General features: G+C 53.9%; 6 protein-coding genes across 9 annotated transcripts; 4 read left to right on the top strand and 2 right to left on the bottom strand.

Annotated features, from left to right (window-relative positions):
• The first annotated feature begins 388 nt into the window (after positions 1 to 388).
• On the top strand, positions 389 to 5,310 carry afg3l2 (AFG3 like matrix AAA peptidase subunit 2). 2 transcript variants are annotated; one of them, XM_088396037.1, is made up of 17 exons: positions 389 to 637; positions 869 to 953; positions 1,022 to 1,084; positions 1,238 to 1,374; positions 1,571 to 1,720; positions 1,795 to 1,869; positions 2,060 to 2,184; positions 2,571 to 2,847; positions 2,921 to 3,058; positions 3,128 to 3,281; positions 3,376 to 3,483; positions 3,562 to 3,687; positions 3,871 to 3,981; positions 4,052 to 4,167; positions 4,226 to 4,426; positions 4,497 to 4,691; positions 4,774 to 5,310. In XM_088396037.1, the coding sequence occupies exons 1-17, from the start codon at positions 548 to 550 to the stop codon at positions 5,011 to 5,013; spliced, it is 2,391 nt and encodes a 796-aa protein (XP_088252163.1). In that variant the 5' UTR covers positions 389 to 547; the 3' UTR covers positions 5,014 to 5,310. The 2 variants fall into 2 exon arrangements, with proteins under 2 accessions (XP_088252163.1, XP_088252162.1); XM_088396036.1 differs by having other exon boundaries at positions 1,571 to 1,723.
• A 1,225-nt stretch (positions 5,311 to 6,535) lies between these two features.
• Positions 6,536 to 10,295, top strand: LOC148387536 (poly(U)-binding-splicing factor PUF60-like). The gene is made up of 11 exons (XM_088396445.1): positions 6,536 to 6,914; positions 7,012 to 7,377; positions 7,490 to 7,576; positions 7,913 to 7,960; positions 8,061 to 8,222; positions 8,317 to 8,409; positions 8,484 to 8,697; positions 8,769 to 8,926; positions 8,983 to 9,067; positions 9,143 to 9,312; positions 9,474 to 10,295. The coding sequence occupies exons 2-11, from the start codon at positions 7,264 to 7,266 to the stop codon at positions 9,771 to 9,773; spliced, it is 1,431 nt and encodes a 476-aa protein (XP_088252571.1). The 5' UTR covers positions 6,536 to 6,914; positions 7,012 to 7,263; the 3' UTR covers positions 9,774 to 10,295.
• Positions 10,296 to 10,903: 608 nt separating this feature from the next.
• klhl18 (kelch-like family member 18) lies at positions 10,904 to 14,143 on the top strand. Of its 2 annotated transcripts, none has more exons than XM_088396439.1 (10): positions 10,904 to 11,091; positions 11,540 to 11,670; positions 11,751 to 11,891; positions 11,952 to 12,150; positions 12,229 to 12,389; positions 12,473 to 12,612; positions 12,681 to 12,903; positions 12,979 to 13,083; positions 13,182 to 13,293; positions 13,355 to 14,143. In XM_088396439.1, the coding sequence occupies exons 1-10, from the start codon at positions 10,963 to 10,965 to the stop codon at positions 13,739 to 13,741; spliced, it is 1,728 nt and encodes a 575-aa protein (XP_088252565.1). In that variant the 5' UTR covers positions 10,904 to 10,962; the 3' UTR covers positions 13,742 to 14,143. The 2 variants fall into 2 exon arrangements, with proteins under 2 accessions (XP_088252565.1, XP_088252566.1); XM_088396440.1 differs by lacking the exon at positions 10,904 to 11,091 and adding an exon at positions 11,157 to 11,428.
• Positions 14,144 to 14,351: 208 nt separating this feature from the next.
• bfsp2 (beaded filament structural protein 2, phakinin) lies at positions 14,352 to 16,656 on the bottom strand. The gene is made up of 7 exons (XM_088396447.1): positions 16,152 to 16,656; positions 15,554 to 15,636; positions 15,323 to 15,479; positions 15,052 to 15,213; positions 14,858 to 14,983; positions 14,556 to 14,791; positions 14,352 to 14,483 (listed from the first exon to the last, which is right to left on the bottom strand). The coding sequence occupies exons 1-7, from the start codon at positions 16,614 to 16,616 to the stop codon at positions 14,435 to 14,437; spliced, it is 1,278 nt and encodes a 425-aa protein (XP_088252573.1). The 5' UTR covers positions 16,617 to 16,656; the 3' UTR covers positions 14,352 to 14,434.
• Positions 16,657 to 16,982: 326 nt separating this feature from the next.
• LOC148387533 (C-C chemokine receptor type 9-like) lies at positions 16,983 to 19,463 on the bottom strand. Of its 2 annotated transcripts, XM_088396451.1 has the most exons (5): positions 19,221 to 19,463; positions 19,017 to 19,092; positions 18,455 to 18,507; positions 18,074 to 18,385; positions 16,983 to 17,912 (listed from the first exon to the last, which is right to left on the bottom strand). In XM_088396451.1, the coding sequence occupies exons 3-5, from the start codon at positions 18,485 to 18,487 to the stop codon at positions 17,142 to 17,144; spliced, it is 1,116 nt and encodes a 371-aa protein (XP_088252577.1). In that variant the 5' UTR covers positions 18,488 to 18,507; positions 19,017 to 19,092; positions 19,221 to 19,463; the 3' UTR covers positions 16,983 to 17,141. The 2 variants fall into 2 exon arrangements, with proteins under 2 accessions (XP_088252577.1, XP_088252576.1); XM_088396450.1 differs by having other exon boundaries at positions 19,017 to 19,463.
• LOC148387532 (protein disulfide-isomerase tmx3a-like) lies at positions 17,069 to 23,013 on the top strand. Its single transcript, XM_088396446.1, has 16 exons — positions 17,069 to 20,027; positions 20,172 to 20,241; positions 20,319 to 20,361; positions 20,610 to 20,733; positions 20,800 to 20,845; positions 20,929 to 21,009; positions 21,092 to 21,191; positions 21,269 to 21,346; positions 21,423 to 21,489; positions 21,553 to 21,651; positions 21,738 to 21,795; positions 21,864 to 21,917; positions 21,996 to 22,052; positions 22,132 to 22,261; positions 22,339 to 22,407; positions 22,538 to 23,013. The coding sequence occupies exons 1-16, from the start codon at positions 19,868 to 19,870 to the stop codon at positions 22,718 to 22,720; spliced, it is 1,419 nt and encodes a 472-aa protein (XP_088252572.1). The 5' UTR covers positions 17,069 to 19,867; the 3' UTR covers positions 22,721 to 23,013.
• The last annotated feature ends 38 nt before the right edge of the window (positions 23,014 to 23,051 follow it).

The raw sequence follows: 23,051 nt of genomic DNA, 5'->3' as shown, positions 1-23,051 counted from the left end.
TTCAACATATTCTAAGTCTATCCCTGAACGCTGAGTTGACTTACTCTGAGATGGGAGACTGAGTATTCGGTTCCAGAAAAGATGATCTGAGTTAGTTCAATCAACTCCGAGTATGTTAACCTGGAGTTACGTGCGTGCACAACTCCTACACAACAGGAACATTCAGACTTCAAAGAGGCTGGATGAGGCAGAAAAGAAAAAAAATCAGGAGGCTGCTTTAGAGCAGGCAAAATTCTGGATATTCTGCATGTCAAACAAACTTTTCCCAGTATTATATTGACAGCATACCTAAGTGACACCATTATCGTACATGTACTTTTTAGTGACATTGACGGACTTTGACTCGGATGTGATCACGCTACTTCCAGCAGGGGGCGCTGCTCACTGCCACACACCGTTATTCCCGTGTCGAAGAAGCTACGCACAACAAACATGGCGGACTGGAACGCTTACGGAACCGCGATGTTGAACTTGAGCAGTGTCCCTTAACACCCTCGCCCCAGAGTTGCTTTTTGAAGTCGTCACCGTTTCCTCGGTCTGCGTGACCATGGCTCACCGCTACCTTCGCTTGTCGGTGGGCTGCTGCAAGGTGCTGCGACTTCTCGTAGCTCCTTCGCCCTCCTCCAGTGGGCTGCTGGTAGGTGCCCCCTTGTCCCTTCTCGTTTCTTACCGATCGCCGAGCAAACACGTCCGAAAGGTTGCATATCGCTTCAACTACATCTGAAAAAAGATAAGTGGGGCCGGATTCCACGTCATATTGCATTTGACGTCATAACTTTCGAGTGGAGAGAAGTCGGGACTGCTCATCGCCTTTTTCGCACCTCTTGCGAACAAAATGATGATTGCTCGCCTTTTGTTTGTCGGCCAGGCAACAAGACGGCTGGCGAGTGAGCGGACTTTATTGAGTGAACTGATGTTGGCCTGTCGGAGTTTGACCTCCAGACCCCCCAAAGGTTCTTCGTCAGCATCATCTTACTCCTCTGAAAAAACCTTGCACTGATGCGTTTGCTTGTCTCTGCAGGCTTTGAGAAGTATTTTCCGGACAGTGGAAAGAATTCCAAGAAAGCTCATTCACCAGACAAAGGTGAGATTCAACTGCTTTGCAGGAGAGGAGGGCGATGCAAAATATTGAGCGCTGGCACGATGGCGTAGTCCAGAATTGTCCGGAATTACGGTTTCCATCTATACCTCATTCATTGTTCAGCCCTCATGTGGACTTTTATTTGTGTGCGGACAGACGACAAAGCTGACGACGCTCCGGCAGAGGCGGGGCCATCCGGAGGGGGCGGAGCGGGAGGAGGCGATGGAAAACGAGGAGGCGATGGAAAACGAGGAGGACGGAAGGAGTCGAACTGGTACAGCCGTCTGCAGAAGGTGAGTGCAGTCGAGCGCCCCAGCTGGACGCTGTGAACGGCGGCGTGCCAGACGATCAGGCCAAGCCAACCCATTGCTCGCTATCCTCAACAAGACGGATCACGTGATCCAAGCCGCAATGTCGTTTACATTCCTGCAAGTGTCCGACGTCCCGTAATGGTGAGGAGAAGATGAGAACAGAAGCCTTTGCTTGTAGGGTGACATTCCCTGGGATGAGAAGGAGTTCCGCATCTCCCTATTGAGCGGCGTGGCCTTCTGGACCGCCGTGGCCTATTACTTCCTGTTCAGGGACGGAAGCCGAGAGGTCACTTGGAAGGACTTTGTCAACAACATCTTGTCCAAAGGCGTGGTGAGGGAACCCCGACATCAATAGCGAGGATGACCACGGTGCTGACGGCGGTCCTCGTCTTTGTGTCGCAGGTGGACAGGCTGGAGGTGGTGAACAAGCGCTACGTTAAAGTGGTCTTCTCACCTGGGAAGATGCCTGTGGATGGGGTGAGTTGGCTGTCTAGAAGATGCAGAGGGAGGGAGGGTGGGAGGGAGTATGTGGGCGCGACTCGCTGGCCTCATCTTCGCAGGGTCACGAGGTTATATGTGAAAATGCCGATTTTCAAGTCGTTCCCACATGGGCTGGCCTCCTTAGCGTCAAGGGGTGACATGCCGCCGCGCCTGTTTGTCCCTGCAGCAGTACGTGTGGTTCAACATCGGCAGTGTGGACACCTTTGAGAGGAACCTGGAGAACGCCCAATACGAACTGGGCATCGAGGGCGAGAGCCGCGTGCCCGTGGTCTACGCCACAGAGAGCGACGGGTGAGCAACCTCCAAATGCCTCGTAAAGCCTGGCACCAACCTTTGCTGTGCTCACAAAGACAAATCGTGAGGGCCAAGCCTGGATGAGTTGACTTGTTGGGGCCTTTTCATCTCTCTTTTGGGAGCTCCCTCAATTCAACTCATGTGAGTCTTGATCGGCGTTCAGCACACGCCAATTGGAGGTGCTGACTAAATGAGCACAAGTAGCGGCGGGTGGAATAACCTAGAAATACCAGCCCCGCCCGGGGCCAGTGTTGACAACCCGTCCGGTTGAAAGCTCTCCGAACAATTGGCTACACGGAACACGCATTTGTGAGCGTCTCCAAGGACAGCGCTGAAGTTGAAATGGGTGTGAAAGAGGGCCTTTTCTTGACCCTGTACGTTAGGACCTTCCTCCTGAGCATGCTGCCCACCGCCCTTATCATCGGCTTCCTGCTCTTCATGCTGCGGCGAGGCCCGGCGGGCGCGGGCCGGCCTGGCCGCGGTGGCATGGGCGGCTTGTTCAGTGTCAGCGAGACCACCGCCAAGATCCTCAAGGACGAAATCGACGTCAAGTTCAAAGACGTGGCCGGCTGCGAGGAGGCCAAGCTGGAGATTATGGAGTTTGTCAACTTTCTGAAGAACCCCAAACAGTACCAGGACCTCGGCGCTAAGATCCCCAAGGTCAGCTCGGGGCGAGTGGGGACTGGCAGGGCGGCTCCGTTGATGCTTTCCTCCCCGTTCTCGCCGTTGCCAGGGCGCCATCCTGACGGGGCCTCCTGGGACGGGGAAGACCCTCCTGGCAAAGGCCACGGCGGGCGAGGCCAACGTTCCCTTCATTACCGTCAACGGCTCCGAGTTCCTGGAGATGTTTGTGGGCGTGGGCCCAGCCCGGGTGAGTGCCGGCTCATCTCCTAGCGCTCTCGCTCCGCGTCCGCGCTCGCTGACCGTGCTTCCCGCACAGGTCCGGGATCTGTTCGTCATGGCCAGGAAGAACGCGCCCTGCATCCTCTTCATCGACGAGATCGATGCGGTGGGACGGAAGCGGGGGCGGGGCAACTTCGGGGGGCAGAGCGAGCAGGAGAACACCTTGAACCAGCTGCTGGTGGAGATGGACGGTCAGACGCCGTCATGGCGCCGCTCCACTCGCCAGCCCGAGCCCTTAGAAAACAACAATAAAAGAAGCCTGACGCTCCCTTTTGCATGTTGCAGGGTTCAACACGGCAACCAATGTGGTGGTTCTGGCGGGAACCAATCGGGCGGACATCTTGGACCCGGCGCTACTGAGGCCGGGACGCTTCGACAGGCAAATTTACATCGGTGAGCGGGCGGGGCGAGGCGTCACTCTCCCCAGCGCCGTTGCCATCACGCTGCCGTCATTCACGCCTGTCATTTCAGGTCCTCCCGACATCAAAGGGCGAGTGTCCATCTTTAAAGTCCACCTTCGACCTCTCAAGTTGGACTCGGACACCGATAGAGATGCCTTGGCCCGCAAAATGGCAGCGCTCACGCCTGGTTTCTCAGGTAAGGTCAGAAGCAAGCAGGTGAAGCCTTGACCAGACAAGAATCAAGTCCAAGCTTGCGTGCGGGGCCACCATCGTGAGATGAAGACGTCGGCCGGCGGTTGCTACTGAGCGCCCGCCTCTCGCTCCTAAAACGCTTGTCTCAGGCTCAGTCCGATATCAGACGGCAACATGTGCTCGGCAGGTGCGGACATCGCCAACGTTTGCAACGAGGCGGCCCTCATTGCTGCACGGCATTTGTGCAACGCCATCCAGCAGAAGCACTTTGAGCAGGCCATCGAGAGAGTCATCGGAGGTGAGCGCCTCCGCCGGTCGGCCGGCCCTGCACCCCACCGTACTTGGGAACACGCTGTTCCTCTTTTCAGGCCTGGAAAAGAAGACGCAGGTCCTCCAGCCTGACGAGAAGAAGACGGTGGCCTATCACGAGGCGGGACACGCCGTTGCCGGCTGGTTCCTGGAGCACGCCGACCCGCTGCTGAAGGTGGGCCCACTCGGCCATCTAGTGAACGTGGCATGTGCTTACCCCACGCTGCATCCAGGTGTCCATCATCCCCCGGGGCCGTGGCCTGGGCTATGCGCAGTACCTCCCCAGGGAGCAGTTCCTGTACACCACGGAGCAGCTGCTGGACCGCATGTGCATGACACTAGGCGGTCGCGTGGCCGAGGAGATCTTCTTCGGCAGAGTCACCACGGGCGCTCAGGACGACCTGCGCAAGGTCACCCAGAGCGCCTATGCGCAGGTCAGACCGAAGTGACGCGCCGAGTCGGTTCACAGCGCCGCCCTGTCATCGCGGGCTCTGGCTCTCACAGATCGTGCAGTTCGGCATGAACGCCAAGGTGGGCCAGGTGTCCTTCGAACTCCCCCGGCAGGGCGAGATGGTTCTGGAGAAGCCGTACAGCGAGGCCACGGCACGCCTCATCGACGCCGAGGTCCGAGACCTCATCGCAGATGCCTACCGCAGAACTCGGAGCCTGCTGAGTGACAAGAAGGCTGAGGTGGAGAAGGTGAGGCAGACGGGCCGGCTCTGGGTGCTTTTGTCTGGCTGATGGCTCTGCTGCTGCAACTTCTGCGCTTGTTATACTGAAGGTGGCGCTGCGACTGCTGGAGAAGGAGGTTCTGGACAAGAATGACATGGTGGAGCTGCTGGGAAAACGACCTTTCTCTGAGAAGTCCACGTACGAAGAGCTGGTGGAGGGCACAGGCGGTGAGACCGAGGACACCGAATTGCCTGCCGGCCTCAAGGACTGGAACCGCGAGAGGAAGGACAAGGAGGAGACCCCGGATGAGCAAGTGGCCCGCCAGATTTCTGGAGGGATGCCCTTCTAGATAAACCTGCTGCCAGAGTCTCCAGATGTGACCTCTCCTGAGGAGGTGGAAGCGACAGTGGCACTTGATTTTATTTATAAAGCTCGATGAGCACCACGCTAATGCCAAATGCTACTGCTAATGTCTGTCTTATTCAAATGCTTTGACCGGTGATGACCTTGGTCACCAGCATACCTAATATGTGTTTGTCGTCATGATTGATTTCACACCGAAAAGCCATTTTCAACACTTGAGTTTTGCAAAAATAATGTGCTTCAACAAATAATCTCATATAAATTAAATTTGCCAAATTAAACCTAGATTTTCACTGCGGTGAGCAGGTCTCCACTACCATACATATTACAATTGACATACAGTATCTAAGACAGTTATAAGTAAAACGACTGTTTAATTATTTTGAGGTGAGGTAATGACAAAAATATACATATATTTTAGTCATTCCAGTTTACAGGACTTGGAGCTACAATTCACAATGTTAGTATCAAGTACCAATGACAATAAAATTTACACTACTATGAAAAAAGCCAAATATCGACTAATAGAGTTTAAAAATAGTTCCGTTGCAGAAAAAGAAAATCGTGGGTTTCGATTGTTAAAACGTCTGCATGGATCTCCATGAGCTCGCGACCCTCGTTAGGATAAACTGTTCAGATTAGTGTTGGCTCGTGAGTGACCGATTCTTTCAAAAGAACGACTTTTTTCAGTGAACGAATCCTTCCTAAAGTGATTCGTTCTTTTTTCAGTTCATGACTTCAACCAGTAGGTGTCGGTAATGCGCATTGAAGCTGGTGCCACCTCGCCATAAAACAACGAAGAAGAAAATGACCTAACTTCCCGTTCACAAACGAGTCGTGAATCGGATCAGTGAGGGAACGAATCCTGACTTTCCCGTTCGCGAACGAGTCAATGGGTGAACTGCCTTCCTTCCCGTGCATCAACGGATCAGTGAACGTGTTGAGTCTCCTGGCGTGAACTATGTAAGCCAGAATCTACATTTACGATTTGCCAAGGAAAGAAAGAACCACTCACTGAAACACCACTTTTGTCCAACACAGCCGTTTTGTCTTAGCTAACGGCTAACTTTATTGCATTAAGGGATGTGCCGTTATGCAACAACTTCTCTTTGGGTAATCTTTATTTTATAACACTTAAAATAACGTGGATGCATATATACGCCTAAATATTGTTATCCAATATATCTACGGCAATTTCACCTTAGATTGCTGGTTTGAAATGTACTTTTATTATTATTTTAATAAACATTAAAACCTGTTTAAACTTGTCTGGTGTTTTATTCCTTGTTTTTATTTTTTTGGGCATGAAAACAAAAATCTGACATTTGGTTAACTGCTTTTTATGACAATATGTGTTTTACGTAATATGTAATATGTGTTGGTGTACGATTCCTTGAACGATTCGTTTGAACGAATCTTATGAGTGGCCTGATTCTAAAGATTCAGTTCACTCAAAAGAACTGGAATGCACATCACTCGTTCAGATCATGGCTGGATTTCAATGAGCAATCGATATCGTTTTTTTCCGTTCTTCGCGAGACGATGCTTCATTCGAGGAAGTCACATTTATAACATTTGGATTTTTCCAGTTTCGACCTCAAAGCGGGTTTCATGTGGAATTGTTTTAAATAGCTAAATTAATGTGATAATTTAAAAAAATAAAATGTGTTTATAATCTTGTGAGTTAAATTTTACCATTGATGAGAAAGCGCGGCTAGAGGAAGTGACGTAGCGTGTCCTGGCGCTGCTCCGTCACACGAGTGGCATTCAGACGCACACATTCGCCCCAAAACCTCATCAGTGGACCGAAACGAACGCTCATAGCTACATACACGCAGAGACAGAACCTGACCGAAGCTCGAGTTTAAGGTGCTGGCCGCGTGTGCGGTAGGAACATGAAACCTTTTCCTTCTGGACATTGCTCCTTCGACAGATGCATGCTAAGCTAACGCTAACCGAGCCACTCTGTTTGTGCGTGTCGTAGACACTGCGTGCTAAGCCTTCGTCCACGATAATAACATTCTTAGCCCAAGAAACGGAAGATACGGTCAGATGATGGCGTCTGTACGACAACTATGACAGCTGTTGAGAAATTTGGACTTCCAGCCTTCCAAAAGTTGTATCACATAAGATAAAAGTGTAAGTATTAATGCGAAAAAGTTGAAAGTGTTGCTGGAAATCCACTTGAATGGCGTCGCCAAGGGTAACGGAGTAAGGCAAGCCAGTGGACGCGGTGATGCCACTGCGCATGCTCGTCATGGAGAACGGACAAGGCAACACGACCACCAGCACCGCGACCAGGCTCGGCCTGCCGCCGCTCACCCCCGACCAGCAGGAGGCGCTGCAGAAGTTAAGGCCCAATGGACAAGTCTATAAACGATGAACAAAAATACTCAACTCAATTTGATAGTCTTACGATTAACTGTTGCACTTATAATCTGATTGCTCATTCACCTGGACAGGCCAAGAAGTATGCCATGGAGCAAAGCATCCGGAATGTTTTGGCCAGGCAGACCATGGCTCAGCAGCAACAGCTCAGCGGACTGCAGGTACACACAAACTCCTGTACACTCGTTTCGTGATGCCAGTCGGGCCAACGTTGACTCCCTGATGATTCACAAATCGAACTGTGCACAACTGTTTGCCTGTTTCCTACCTTGCTATCTTGGGTTGAGGCTGCCGCACCCACGGGGCGGCTCGTCCGATCAGATTCAGACATCTTCGCAACCTTGTAGACAATCGGAAATTGGAGAACCACAATTCAATTCTGTTTGATTTCTCAGATTTTCATATATCGGTTTTCAACACTGCTTATTCAGGGTCGCGGAAGTGTGGGAGCCTCATGTGTGTGTTTATATATATATGTGCGTGTGTGTGTGTGTCAGATGGCGTCCTTGTCGGTGGGTTTAGGAGAACTCTCTCCTCTGCAATCAGTAAGTTGTCATTTCTTATTTTGTGGAGCGTCAACAAAAGGTGCTTATGTCTTGTTTTGACGACGCGAGCTAATGCGGCTGGTGGTGACTTCCTGTTGAGGTGGCGGCTCAACGCCAGCGTGCCCTGGCCATCATGTGCCGTGTCTATGTGGGCTCGATCTACTACGAGCTGGGCGAAGACACCATCAGACAGGCCTTCATCCCCTTCGGACCCATCAAAAGCATCGACATGTCCTTTGACTCTGTCACCATGAAGCACAAGGTCAGAAGTCACAACCCAGTGCTTCGCATCCAATGGAACATGCAGCGTTGTCCAAATGTCAAGTCATGCGGGGAAACGCCGCTTGCCTGTTCAGGGTTTTGCTTTTGTGGAGTACGAGACGCCAGAAGCGGCTCAACTGGCTCTGGACCAAATGAACTCTGTCGTTCTCGGAGGGCGAAACATTAAGGTCGGCTCGAGGTGGACGCCCCTCGCCACCGTAGGCCGCCCACGGTCAAACAATCGACTCCGTACTTTGAACAGGTGGGTCGGCCCAGTAACATCGGGCAGGCTCTGCCCATCATCGAGCAGTTGGCGGAGGAAGCACGGGCCTTCAACAGGATCTACGTGGCGTCCGTTCATCGTGACCTGTCGGACGGCGACATCCGGAGCGTCTTCGAGGCCTTTGGGAAGATCAAGTCGTGCATGTTGGCTCGTGAACCCACCACGGGACGCCACAAAAGCTACGGTTACATCGGTGAGATGGTTGTAAGAAAGCCACCGTGTGGTTGCGACGTGCTGGCTGACACCTTTTGCCTTTCCCTGCAGAGTACGACAAGCCCCAGTCTGCCGTCGACGCAGTGGCCTCCATGAACCTGTTTGACCTGGGCGGCCAGTACTTGCGAGTTGGGAAGGCCGTCACCCCGCCCGTGCCGCTTATCACCGCCTCTGGAGGCCTGGCCGCGGCCGCCAACTTCAGTGCGCAGGTGGGTCCCTCCCGATGATGTCATCGTGTACCATGATGGCATTATGTCGCTTTCAGGATCCGGTGGGAGCGTCGGTGCTGCGAGCGCTGGCCGGTCTTCCGCAAGGCGTCATGGCCGCTCAAGCTCCGGGCGTCATCACAGGTGGGAAGTCTGCCGCCTCAGCATCACACCCCGCCCACTTTCCTGACTCCGCTGCGTGTAATGTCACCGTTTCAGGCGTGACCCCGGCTCGAACCGGGCTGCCTCAAGTGGCTCTGGTCAATCCTGTTCTGGCCGCGCCCCCTGCCCTGAGGATGGACGAAGAGCTCCACCAGGGGGCACACCTGGACGCGAGTAAACAGAGCGATGGACACCATGATGTCAACAAGATCGTACGCAATCACAAAGTAAAAAGTCACACGGACATTTAGGATGCACTCACTGTGGGAAAGGTTCCGACTATAATCGGATCCCTTTGATTCTCTTTCAAAACTATATTTTGGACTATGCGGGGCTAATTTGGGACTACTGGGATTACGGTAACGTTTGAGCGCTTGTTTGCCCACAGTCGCGTGTGATGGTCCTGAGAAACATGGTCGGCCAGGACGACATCGACGACCAACTGGAAGGCGAGGTGACGGAGGAGTGCGGCAAGTTCGGCCAGGTCAAGCGAGTGGTCATCTACCAGGAGCGGCAGGGAGAGGACGCCGACGCTGCCGTCATCATCAAGATCTTTGTGGAGTTCAACCACACGGCTGAGATGAATCGAGCCGTCCGGGCTTTAGACCGTCGCTGGTTCGGCGGTCGCAAAGTGGCAGCCGAGGCCTATGAACAGGAGCGCTTTGAGAACAACGACCTGTCGGCATAGACGCACAGCGACTGGCCAAGGATGCCCGATCGGCACGGACGAAGTCAAGGCTACCCTGCGGGCGGAGAAGACGCTAGCCAGCGGCAACCTGGGAGCGCAAGTGCTAGTCTGTCGCCGACGACCACGACCTGTTGGCACTGAGCCTGTCTGTCGGCGCGGGCTCTGCCGAGTGCCATCTTTCGGCAAAGACGCTTGGACTGCTGCCACCTGGCGACTTGCCTGCGCGGCGGCGCAAGCTCCTGTTTGGGTTGGAGCATCAGAATTAGGACTCAATCGAGTGGCGAAACGGCCACGCTCGGCTGTACCTTGACAAGGACGGGAAGTTGCCAGAAAGAACGATGACGTCTGTTAACAGGCGGGGCTCTTCCACTTGCGCTCACCATGGTGACCTTTCTTGGCAATCGTGCAACTGTGCTCCATGTTACATCAGCTGACTGACAACTGTTTGAATCTCATTGAATGCCCGCAAGCATTTTATAAGTTCCTCTTTTGGTTTTGTATTAAAGAAAACACAGAAACTGAGCACAACACTTGAAGGGTTGTTTTTCCTCATGATGCTGACATCCGAGCGCCATCTGGTGGCACTGCCGGAACAGCTCGTGCCGCCACAAACAAAGTAATCGGTGCTGATTGGCGGCGGTCTCGCTTATTGCGTTTCATGGAAGAAGATGATGATGCAGGAGCCCTTGTCTGTTTTTGTCATCTAGTGAAACAGCAGTCCTCTTTCCATTTAAACCACTCAGGGGCTACGAAAATAAATCCACGCGACAGCCTAGGCCAGAGGTCGATAACCTGCGGCTCTTTACCGCCGCCCTGGTGGCTCCCTGGAGCGTTTTAAAAAATGTATGAAAACGGAAAAAGATGAGGGAAAATATATTTTCTATTTTAGTATAGTCTCTGCAGCAGGGAAAACTCGAGAAAAACAATCTCAGCGTTTTCTAATGCTGTAAATTGCGTAGAATACATTTTACATTTAAAAAAGAAATCAAATGGACTGGTTCGCTCTAGAACCAGTACATCGTATTTCTTTTTGACTTTCCATGCAACCTTCCTTCATCTCGCTAAGTGACTTAGGCGACGATCGACGTGCGAATTCGGGGTTACTTTTGCTTTGAGGGGCAAAAGGAAGTGGCGTCAGTGAGGTACGGCGGCTCGTAGGGCTCAAAGTTCGCAGCTAGCGACGCTGACGATGGGAGAGGTTGTTTGCGAGGAACTCGAAGATTTGGTTCATTTCTCAGTGCACGACCTGCCGGCAAGAGGCTATGTCGTCATGGGAGAAATACGGCGGCAGGGGAAACTCTGTGACGTCACGCTCAAGGTACATTCTGACGTTTCCGCACGGCGAGCGAGCGTCAAGTTAGCCTCAAGATAGCCTAGCCTCGCATTTAGTGCTGAGCTCATGCTAACTGGAATTAATAGCGGCTTACTTTTGACTGCGGCGCCGACATTACATTATTTAGAGGCTATGGGCCATCTTGTGAATAAACAGTCACTATATGTTGTCATCCTATGACGTCAAGGCTTCTAACTGACCTTCGGCCAAAAGGAAGCGATCGGTCGTGTGTTTGACACTACGTTCTACAAGTGTGAATGAACGCTCTTGGTTGTCAAACTGAGTTTGTTAAAGATTTCTCAAACACACCCGCGTTCTTTTGGTATGTAGAAACAAACAATCAGTCTGAACGTAAGGATTGCAAAGCCTGGAAATTACAGGGAGAAGCCACTTCCGTCCTTGTTGCACCAATGTGACTGAATGTTGTTTACAGGCGGGCGAGCACAAATTCAGCGCCCACCGCATCGTGTTGGCTGCCTCCATCCCGTACTTTCACGCCATGTTCACCAACGACATGGTGGAGTGCAAACAGGACGAGATCCTCATGCAAGGAATGGACCCCAGGTAGCGCAAACGTCACCCCTGATACTCCTCGGCAAACCGGGTGAGATGGCTTCCCTCAAGTTGTGTCTGTGTGTGTGTAGCGCTTTGGAAGCGCTGATCAACTTCGCCTATAGCGGCCACGTGGCCATCGACCAGCAGAACGTTCAGGCGCTCCTGATCGGCTCCAGCTTCCTGCAACTGCAGAATGTCAAAGACGCCTGCTGCTCCTTCCTGCAGGACAGGTGAGGTCACTTCCTCTTTCTTGGGCGCCTTGCCGACGTTTCTGAGAGGGCGTTCTTCAGGTTGCATCCCAAGAATTGTTTGGGAGTGCGTCAGTTTGCGGAGACCATGATGTGCGCCGCCCTCTACGACTCGGCCAACAATTTCCTGCAACGGCATTTTGTCGATGTGTCCCTGTCGGACGAGTTTCTCACCTTGCGGACGGACGAGGTGCTGGAGCTCGTGGCCTGCGATGAACTCAACGTCAAAACTGAGGAGCAGGTCAGACGCGCCTTCGACACATCGGGTCCTACCTTAGAGTGTGACATGGGAGGATCACACCGTGCATTTCCTTTGCAGGTGTTTGAGGCGGCTCTGTCTTGGGTCCATCACGATCGCGTTAAGCGGGCACCATTGCTGCCGGAGCTGCTGTCCAAGATCCGGCTGCCGCTTTGCCGTCCGCAGTTCCTGACGGAGCGAGTCCAGCAGGAAGAACTCGTGCGCTGTTGCCACAAATGCAGGTAGGCCCCGTTGGCAGCACCAGGTCCCATCCTCCTCGCTCACTTGTTGCCATTGACCGGGTGTCCTCCGCTTTGGCCCCCAGGGACCTCTTGGATGAGGCCAAAGACTTCCACCTGATGTCGGAGCGTCGCCCTCCCGGCCTCCCGGCCTTCAAGACGCGTCAGAGGTGCTGCACATCCATCATGGCGCTCATCTACGCCGTGGGAGGCCTTAACAGCTCTGGTGCGAGGGGGCGGGACTTTGACGCTCAGACGGGTCCCGCAACTGACCCAACCAGCCTTCCTCACCAGGTGACTCCATGAACGTGGTGGAGGTCTTTGATCCCACGGGGAACTTCTGGGAACGCTGCCAACCCATGAGGACGGCCCGAAGCAGGGTAGGCGTGGCCGTGGTCAACGGGCTCCTGTACGCCATCGGAGGATACGACGGCCAGTCGCGACTCAGCACCGTCGAGGTCTACAACCCCGAGACGGACGCGTGGACCAGAGTGTCCAGCATGAACAGCCAACGCAGGTGGGCAGGCCCTTCAAGCGCATTGGCGCCCACCGATGGGCGCCGTGGCCTGACGGCTCTTGTGGCGTTCCTCAGCGCCATGGGAACAGTGGTGATGGACGGCCACATCTACGTATGTGGCGGCTACGATGGAAAATCTTCTCTCAACTCTGTGGAATGCTACTCGCCGCACACTGACAGGTCACGAGCAACCACTGGAGCTTTTTTCTTTGGCTGGCAGAGCGTGACTGGCCGCCCTTTCGTGGGGAGCCTGGCTGCTAACGACCTGTGTGTTGTAGGTGGACGGTGGTGACGGAGATGAGCGCCAGTCGCAGCGCCGCCGGTGTCGCCGTCTTTGACGGGCGCATCTTTGTGTCAGGAGGACACGACGGCTTGCAAATCTTCAACACGGTCAGTTGCATCTTCATCTTCCGTAACGCGGCGATCATCACCCAGTCCGTGCATCCCACAGGTGGAGTCCTACAACCACCACACGAACCGCTGGCACGCGTCAGCGCCGATGTCCAACAAGCGTTGCCGTCACGGGGCGGCGGTGCTGGGTAGCCATTTGTATGTCGTGGGCGGCTACGACGGTTCAGGATTCCTAAGCGGCGCAGAGGTCTTCAGCTCGGCCTCGGGCCACTGGAGCCACTTGACGGCCATGAACACGCGGCGCAGCAGAGTGTCCCTGGTGGCGGCGTCGGACCGCCTGTACGCCGTGGGCGGCTATGACGGGCAGACCAACCTGGGTTCCGTGGAGATGTTCAACCCTGACACGGCTCGATGGACCTTCATGGCGCCCATGGCCTGCCACGAGGGCGGAGTAGGTGTAGGTTGCATCCCCCTGCAGCCAGTCTAAACGGTCCCATCGCACCCCGTCGCAACCGGCGGGTCCGCTGTCGGCCGAGGCGGTCGGTCCAGGCCGGGCAAGTTTGTGCCGGTGACCGTGGCTCGAGCTGCCGGGGCTTACGGTTAGCATTGCGGCCGCGGCAGTTCTGACCGCCGGCAGGCGCCGCGATCACGAGGCCGCCGCGCACGTGCTGGCCGCTTCCTCTTGGCCGGCCAAGACAGGAAGTGGCTCATCTGCTTCAAAATAAAAGCGCATAGGGTTAGGGTGGTGCCCAGCCGGGACTTATTTTTGGAAACAAGAGGAATGGGTCCTCATGACTTCCAATTCATACAATGTGCAAGGAATGTGAATGTGGAGCAAAGTTGTTTCCGCAAGTGACAAAGAAATAAAGTTGCTTATGGGATGAATGTATGGAGTGTCCCAAAAAGTGACCATTACGTGACCTAATCGTTAGTTAGCATTTGTTGTTCACAAAGTGCTTCTTGGTTTGTCAAACGTGCTCAGCTTGTGTCAATCATAATGCAGTGAGGACCACGTCAGTCACCGGCCGGCCCCGCCCTCGAGTCAGCCATGATGATGTTTTGCTGAACTGAGTCAAAGAACAATGGGCAAGTCGAGCTTGGTTGAAAAGGTAGGACCTTTAATATCTGTCTCATTGGCCAGTAGGAAGTACAATTGGGAACATCTCCGCTTTCAAAAGCCTTACTGGGGTCCACGCTGCATCTGGTGACTGCTCTGTGGAGTGAAACTCCTAGAAGCACATTTGGATCAGTCAAAACTCTAGATTGCATGTTTGCGCCGGTGGTCAGCAGTGGCTGCTCACTCAGCGGGCCGGAAGCGGCGCTCCTCTCCGTCCAGGATCCCGTGGTACAGCCGGATCTCCTGCTCCAGCCGTTGCTTGGTCGCCAGGAGAGCGTCGTAGTCCCTGCGCTGTTGCTCCGTCTCGGCCCGCACGTCCGTCAGTTCCGACTCCAGCTTGGAGACCACTGAGCCCAGGTTCTGGAGCTCCATGTCGTGCCAGTGCTGAGCGTCGCCCACCGAGTTCTCGAGGCCGCGTTTCTGCAGGAGGACACCATTAGAAGGGAATGGTGGCAGGCCAAGGTGCTCCCGTCACATCTGTCTCACCAGCGCTCGGATAGATTCGGTCTCGGCCTGCAGGCTTTGCAACTTGCAGCCCGCCTCGGAGCACTGGACCTTGAGCGCCTCAAGCTCTTCCTCATCCGGACTCAGCCGACTCACACACTTGGCGTCCTGAGGGAGGAATGCGTGTCAAGCGCCAGAACGCCGGTCGTGCCATACCTGCCATGCCAGCTGGTCACCTTGCATTCCTGATAGCTGTCTGTCTCGCCTCGGTTCTTCTCCGTCACTTTCTCCCAGTGGTTCCGGATGTAGGCCAGGATCTGGTCCAGGCTTGTTTCGATGGGAGCGTCCGTTTGATCCAGTTCCTGTCCAGACATTTGACTGTAGAGGAGGCGCACGTCCTGCGGGGCGGAGACAGCGATGTCAGGTATGTCGGTGATGTCAGGTATGTGGATGTTGACGCTTAAGAGTCGGTCGGCCATGTCGTAGACGCTGTTCTGTACTTGGGACCTGCTCGTGCTGTCGCGCCAGTTGTTGCAGTTCGACCCTCATTGCGTCCATCTGTTCTTCCAGCTCCGTCCGAGTCAAGCCGGCGTCTTCCAAGACTTTGTAGAGCGAAGACATCTCGTCCTCCGCTGCCTTCCGAAAAGGTCGCTCGCTCTCAAACCTGCAGCGACAGTGCACATAATTAACCCTGCTCCCCTCGCGATACCCCTGGGCGTCCGCTAAACGACCTCTGACCTTTCTTTGAAGTCCTCAGCGTTGGCCTGCACATTTTCTGTCTGCAGCGTCAGTCGGGCATTGTCCAGGATTGCTTCGCTGACCTGAACACACGCGTGGCCATGGAGACACTGCTGTCAATCGGTCGAGTTTTTATTTTGGAGGCGTGGCCCTTTTTCACGATTCGACTGAAGACTCGAAGCATGACAAGCCGTGTTGTTTGGAGTTGGAAATGTCCATCTGAACACACTGGTGGTTCGGGACCACCAGTCCAGTAAAAAATATGATTGTATACATTTAAGCCGAGCCAAGTGACGTCGTCTAATTTGGGGTGGGACGATGCGTGTAAAGAGGCCCAATTAAAAGTAAATATTTGTACAATGTAACAGAGACACAAATAGTCAGTCTGATTTTATGGAGAACAATGGGACAACATTTCCCATTGAGAGGCTGAACGTCGGATGATCTGGAAAGTTGAAAAAGGTCGAAGGTCTCACAAGGTTATCAAAGTAGTTTGTCAACCGACTCAGTAAGTTGTCAGTGAATCGAGTAATTGTTGCCCCTGGAGTTTGGTGCACTTTTTTGACTCCGTCCTTGTGCCCCAGGTCGCCCCTCTCACCTGCCTGTAGACGTCCTCCCACTGGGCCCTGAGCGGCCCCCAGGCCCCAGCGCAAGACGCCTTGCGGTCCAGACACGTGTGGATTTGCTCCTCCAGCTGCTGGTTCAGTTGTTCCAGCGCTTGGACTTTGTCTCGGTACTCCATCAAGCAGCTGTTAAGGCCACTGCCGCCGCCCGCACCAGCCCCCGCTGCACCCTGACCCGCCCGGGGCAGCAGGGGCCCTGCGCTGCTCCTAGTGCCCTGCAGGAAGATGCTGCTGATGCCCAAAGCTCTGCGAGACACGCGCGTCCCCAGATTGGATGCACCGCCCGTCGGAAGGGTCATGCCTACAAAGACGCCCCGGGACGAGGCCCCGCCCGGGGCCACCCGGACGCATGAGGTGCTCGGGCGCTCCGACCCCGAGGACGCCGACGACAAGGACGCAGATTGGCCCAAAAAGGAGGAGCGGCGTCGCGACAGAGGCATGACAGAGTGAAACCTCAGAGGGAGCCGCTCGCCCACATTTATGGGAGGACCGGATTCTGGAAAGATGGCGCCTTTGTCGGCCTGGCATTTGTGTTACAGTGCTGACCTCTGACCTTTGTTGTCACGCTCCCTGTGCGTGTGTTAGTGTAGCTGCATCAGCACATCTGAGCCAGGCACACGCACACACACTGTGACTCAGCTGTTTATTTGTTGTTCCTTTTAGACGAAAGGTTCTGGCTTGAAGCATCCCCGTGAGAGCACACAAGTCCCTAACCCCATCAGCTCATTTTATTTTCAAGACCGCTTTATTGAGCTTTGATTGCTTTACTCCCAGAATGTCCCTCTGGTTTCTCTGTGACGCCCCCCCCCCCCCCCCCCCCCTCTCTCTCTCTCACACGCAAATGGCGATGAGGTGAAAACAGGAAGTGTAGAAAGAAATCAAAAAGTGTGACGAGCGTCTTTCCGGCACTTGTTTTGTCTGCCTGGCATCCGTCCGCTTTATCTGCGGCCGCAACAGGCCTGGGCCTACAGAGACAGTGCCTGCGAGGTGTCGCTGTCGGACGTTCTGGGAGAACCAAGTCCGCTTTTGCTGCAGCGAGCGAGCTGGTCCGAGGGCGCCGGCGGGCGCCGCCAGCAGACGCAGAGCTGCAGCAAGCGGAGGAGGTCCCGGCGGAAGCGCACCCCCACAAAGGCGTAGAGGAAGGGGTTGAGGCAGGCGTGCAGATAGGCCACGGTCTTCAGCACTTGGGCCGCCTTCAGAAAGTGCTTCAGCTCGTGGCAGTCAGTGATGGTCACGTGAGCCGCCTGCGTGGCCTGTGTCACCAGCACGGCGTTGTGGGGCAGCTGGGTCGCCAGGAAGACGGCCACCACGGCCAGGACCACGCGCATGGCCTTGTGCCGCTGGAAGCTACGCGTCTTGAGCAGCGTGGCCACCACAGCGCCGTAGCACGCCGCCATGACGGCAAAGGGCAGACAGAAGCCCATCAGCACCTGCACCCAGAGCGTGGCCATCTTGGTGTGCTGGCCTATCTGCGACGGGAACAGCATCCGACAGAAGTGCCGCGGGCCCTCCTCCGTCTCGGTCGAGGCAGCGGTGGTGAAGACCAGCTCAGGCGTGGCCAGCAGCAAAGCGGCCAGCCAGACGGCAGCACACGCCAACCGCCCGCAGCGGCGCCGCTCGGCCTGCGAGTTTCGGGCCTTAGCCGTCTGCACGATGACCACGTAGCGATCCACGCTTATGCAGGTCAGAAGCAGCGTGGAGCTGAACAGGTTCACTTTGTACACCGCCAAGGTCACCTGCAGACAAAGTAGCCGTCAAGCTGTCATTAGGGTTCACCGAGTGAGAAAGCAAACCAGAAACAAAGGCCCCAGGCAACCCCCCCCTCCCTGACCCGGGGTTGGGCCGTGATGCCAGCAAGATTCAACGACCAAAAGAAATCAAATGCCGTCTACTCTACCTTGCACATGGCGGCGCCAAAGGTCCAGCCGTGAGACGCCTCGGCCGCCCACAACGGCAACGTGACCAAGAACAAAAGGTCGGCCACAGCCAGGTTGAGCAGGAACACGTCGGTCATGGTCTTAAGACGGCGACGGATGTTCAGGTAGATCCAGACCACCGCCAGGTTCCCGGCACCACCCACTATCGCGATCATCCAAAAGAGCGACGGCTCCCATGCGCGCCGGAAGGCACGCACCGGTGCCAGATTGCATGTCAGGTCCGGCAACTCATAGTCCGGGGTGGTGGCTGTTGGATCACCGTACCAGGGCTCCTGAAAAGGGCAAAATGAAGGGAAACATGACAGCTACTCAGCCATGCCTGAGCTGGCGGGTCTCCTTACCTCGGTCACAGAGTTTGTCATGAAGTCGTCCATTGACTTGCCTGGGCAACTTGCTGGAATGCAAAACAGAAGCGGACCACGCAATGTTTACTGTGCCAAATTGGATCAAGCCTTTCCTCTCAAACTTGGCAATTTCTGACAAAGTCCCCGGCAGGGAGCAAGATCAGACGAAGGTCACAGGTCTTCACAACAGCCCGTCAGAGCAACACCGATATGAGCCCTCCTTCTGTTGTCCGAATCGGTTCATCGGCCAATCTTCTTGTCATGTGCACTCATTATCATCCTTAACTCGCAAACCTTAATTGCGGCTTCAATTTGTCCAATATCACAGCACCAGAGCGAACCGAGCAATGCTTTTCATCAGGTGCCGCCAGAACTGAGGCTTTGCAGTCGAGCGAGCCTTCTCCTGGCCTCCACTGTGTAATGTGATGACCTCAAGTGCCAGCGTGCGCCCACAATTCTCTGCTCTTGCTTTCTTTCAAGCAACTACACGTGTTGCATCAACGTTTCCCTGTATTTATAGGAGACAACTAGAAAAAGGAGCTGAAGTTGGCCCACATACTTTTGCTGTGCGAGGTGACACGAGGCGAGGCGAGGGCCACGACACAGACGTTGGTGAGTCAAAGAAGACAAACTTCCTGGATTTCAAATGGAGAGCCGAAAGAAGACGAGTAGAAAGGTATTAAATTTGTCGCTTTCAAACAAAGATGAGAACAAATCCGGCGGTAAGTCGCTGAGTGGCTTTTGGCTTCAAGAAAGATCTTGCCTTCATTGACACGAGGGCTCACAGCAGCGTCGTTGGAGGTGCCGCGGTTGCACGATGTTTGGATCTTTGGTTCAGTTTTGACAAGTCAAAGCAGAAGTGATACAATGGGGCGGACCCACAGACACTCCTGGACCTTCCCTCAATTTTCGCTAAATCAAATGATGCTTACAGTCAGAGAAAGATGATTTCCTGTGCACTCAACTGTTTTCATTGCGTGACTACAAGCGTTGGTGCGGTTGTGTAACAGGAAGTGAGAGTGTGAGGTTTGCACGCAAGCTCTTTTTTTTTTCAATGTTTTGTTTTGCGTCAAAGCTCACAAACAGACTTTTTGAGGACGTTGGCAAAGTGCTTCAGAAGCCCTCCTTTGTTGTTATTATTAAGCAAAAGCTTATTTGTTTTTCTGTTCGGCTTTTTATTAACTCACTTTTTACATGACTGACAGCCTCTTTTAAATTTTCTCCATGTCTATCCTCCAATTTGTTTCTTGAGATATATTTTAGTACTTTGTTACATTCATGGTTAGGCTGTATTTTTGGTGATACCACGTGCCGTGCCTTTGCCGGGCGAGCGCCCATTCGCGCACATTGTTCTCTCGGTCGTCTCCGAGACCCGACATTAATTTAACAAAAAAAAACAAAAAAACATCCATGTCCACTCTTTGTCCATCTGAGCTGTCCGTGTCAATAAAGTTTGAGGCCATTGAACAAAAGCTGATTATCTGGTCAGATTACAAGCGTGCAGATACTTTTGCGCTTAATCTGCTCAGGATGTCCCAACACGCCAGCAACACGCTCGTCACGTTTGCAGGTAAAAGCATCAACTGTTTCTTCGTGCACGTACTCGTGAGGAGCCTCGTGCACACGTTCCTCGGTCCTGAATGGTCGAGCCCGAGCCGAGCCTGAGTGAACTGTCGATGCCGAGAAATGACATAGTTTGTTTCTTGTGCCCAAGCACCGCTGCTGCTGCTGCTGTGGGTGTCGGTGGCACCGCTTTGGGCCTTCGTGGATGAGCTGGATGACTCGTGAGTCCGTTTTTGTCTCCACACCACGTCCTCACCTGTCCTTCAGGCGTTCATCCAACTGTTCCCCTGTCCGACAGCTTGTTGCAGACCAGGCAAATCGAAGATATTTGGCTGATTAAAGTACGTTGACCTTTGTGTCGTCAATGGCCAATGTAGACATTTCGGTAGCCGTGTGTGTGTGCGGTAGGCTACTTAGTGGGCGGAGCTAGACGGCGCAGCGTGTCGATTGGTGGAGACGCAAGAGATCGTCTCAAATGCAGAAGAAAGGAACAATTCCCAGCACAGAGACAAAGCGACTCTCATATAGTGTACGAGTCTCGTTTGATGAAAGGGCGGGGCCACTTCAATGAACGCCTCGCTGTTTGCAGTTTTACGCTCCTTGGTGCCGGATCTGCAAGCAACTGGACCCGACCTGGCACCTGATCGGCTCCGAGCTCAAGAGCGTCGGATCGCCCGTCAACGTGGGCAAATGTGACGCCGTCGCCAACACAGGTGAGCCCGCCTTCATTGAAAAAGAGTCCTCGTTGGCCTCGGCCCTAATGCGCTTTGCGCCCCCAGGCTTGGCCAAAGAGTTCAATGTTCGCACCTACCCCGCCATCTTCATGTGAGTTCACGGCTCGCCAGCTGATGTTTGCTGATGCCAACTTGATCTTGCAATGGCGTCTTGTCATATGGCGATGAATCCAGGTGGAAGAACGATGAGAAGTATCTTTACTCGGGTCCCCGCACCGCAGACGCCATTGTTGAGTTTGCTCACAGAGTTAGTGGGTGAGGAGAACATGTACCCACGCACATGCCCGTGCCCGCCAGCGTGTGCACACGTGTTTTTTCTTGTTTTGTGCGTTTTCAGTCCGCTGATCCGACCTTTGACCAGCGTGCAGCTTTTCCAACACGCCTTAAATCGCCACGATGTCATGTTTGTGTACATCGGAGCATCATCGCAACTCAAAGTAACGCACACACAAACACACGTGCACACACGGGGACCTTTGCCCTGCACCCGCAGACCTGCCACCTGTGTTTGCAGGGGGAGTACTTGTCCGTGGCTCGGGAGATGATCGTGTCGACCTTTTTCTTCTCCGCCGGCAGAGATGTCGTGCCCAAGGTCAACGCAAGAACGAGCGCGCGCATACACAAGCCAGATCGCTCAGTCGCATGTTGGCGGTGTGTGTGGTTTGCAGGCCGTGTCACTTCCCGCTCTTCCGGCGGTGGTGGTCTTCAAAGATGGCGATTGCTTTGGCTACAATGGTAGGAATTATGAAGCTGACCTCTGACCTTTAGCCTTGGGCACTGACTGTTGACGCATTCCAGAGGCCAGCGACGGCTCACTCAAGGCCTGGATCAAGAGGGAGAGATTCAGAAACTACGGCAAAGTGGACGACCACACACTCTATGCCATGGGAGACTCGGGTGAGCGCTGGTTGTGCCCGCTGGCTGTGCTCGAACACGCACACACTGGCACTGACACGCACGCTTTGCCCCCGTTGCTCGAGCAGGAAAGCTGATCCTGTTGGCGCTGTTGGATGAGGTCAACGCGAGCCAACAAAACCTCAGGTATGACCTGCGTGATGCATTCCCTGTCTGTCTACCCCGTGGACGCTATGCTTCCTCTCTTGGTTCAGGTACAAAACCCTGGTGTGGAAAGTTTCGCAAGACTACAAAGAAGTCTACAGCAGGTCGGGAAGTTGACAGCCTTCTAACGTGAACATCCATTACGTGTGTGTCAAGCCTCTGTCTTTTTTTCATTGCCATAGAAACATTCTTTTTGGCTTCATGGAGGACAGTGAATACATCAGTGGGCTCATCATGGGGTGAATACATGCACGCCCGAGTTCATCCGCACACCATGTTCACCATGTGATTGGTTGCTGTATTTTGTTGCATGTTCAGCGAGCTGCGCCTTCCGGCCATCATCATGTTGAATTTGTCGACAGACAGCTACTTCATGCCGCCGGCTTCACTGGAGACGGAGCGCCACCTCCTGGACTTTATAGATCAGGTTCTGGACGGCAGCATTCAGGCGAGTCCCCCAAAAAGTGCCGGAAATCTCGAAAAGCTTTCTCTGTTGACTCCTGTTGGTGCTCTCTCCTCTTTTAGGCTCACGGAGGAAACGGGCTCCCTCAGCGAGTCAGACGCTTCATTTACGACACCAAAGTCACACTCTTGGTACTTCCTGTTGACATTTGCTGACGGAGGGCAGATGATTGTCCTGCTTTTCTCATCCTGGTTCTTTGCGTCACCCTGTACTGCTGTTCTCAAGCCTGTTCTGTCTGTCACTGTCTTTGTGTCTGTCCAGCTGCTGTTGAGCGAGGCTCCGGTGCTGGGCTGCTTCCTGGTGGCCATCCCGTTTGGCCTTTTGCTTTTGATGTGCTTCGTGTGCCTGAAGGCCTGGTCCGACTACGGAGGCCAAGACGACGACGACGACGACAACCGGCCCGTGTTCTCTCGGAGACAAACAGCCGACAAGAAATCAGACTAGATGATTCTGATCGGTAGAACGCCAAAAGGCCGCACGCTTCAAAAGTCACTGAAGCCGATTTAAAACGAAATCCGGCCTCCAGATGACTTTTAGGTGACTTTTCCAAATGAGTGTGAAAGAGAGTCTGGCGTTAGTGTGCCGTTAGCAACATGTACCTCTTTGCTTCCAAGATTTTTAATGTCTTGAATGCAACAAACGCAGAGAAAAACTGTAAGTCCTAACTGTAACGTCAGGCTTCTTATGCGCCACAATCAATTCTTTCAAAATAAAAGAGATTTCCCTTTCTGCTATAACGCTAGTGTTTTATTGTGAAAGTGGCCGGTCTGCCTGG

The sequence above is a fragment of the Syngnathus floridae genome, chromosome 14 (assembly GCF_059516105.1).
Source record: "Syngnathus floridae isolate MCC-2025c chromosome 14, RoL_Sflo_1.0, whole genome shotgun sequence".
In the NCBI taxonomy this organism is placed as follows: Eukaryota; Metazoa; Chordata; class Actinopteri; order Syngnathiformes; family Syngnathidae; genus Syngnathus; species Syngnathus floridae.
The sequence above is the reverse complement of the archived record's forward strand: the minus strand, read 5'-3'. Positions and strand labels throughout refer to the sequence as shown.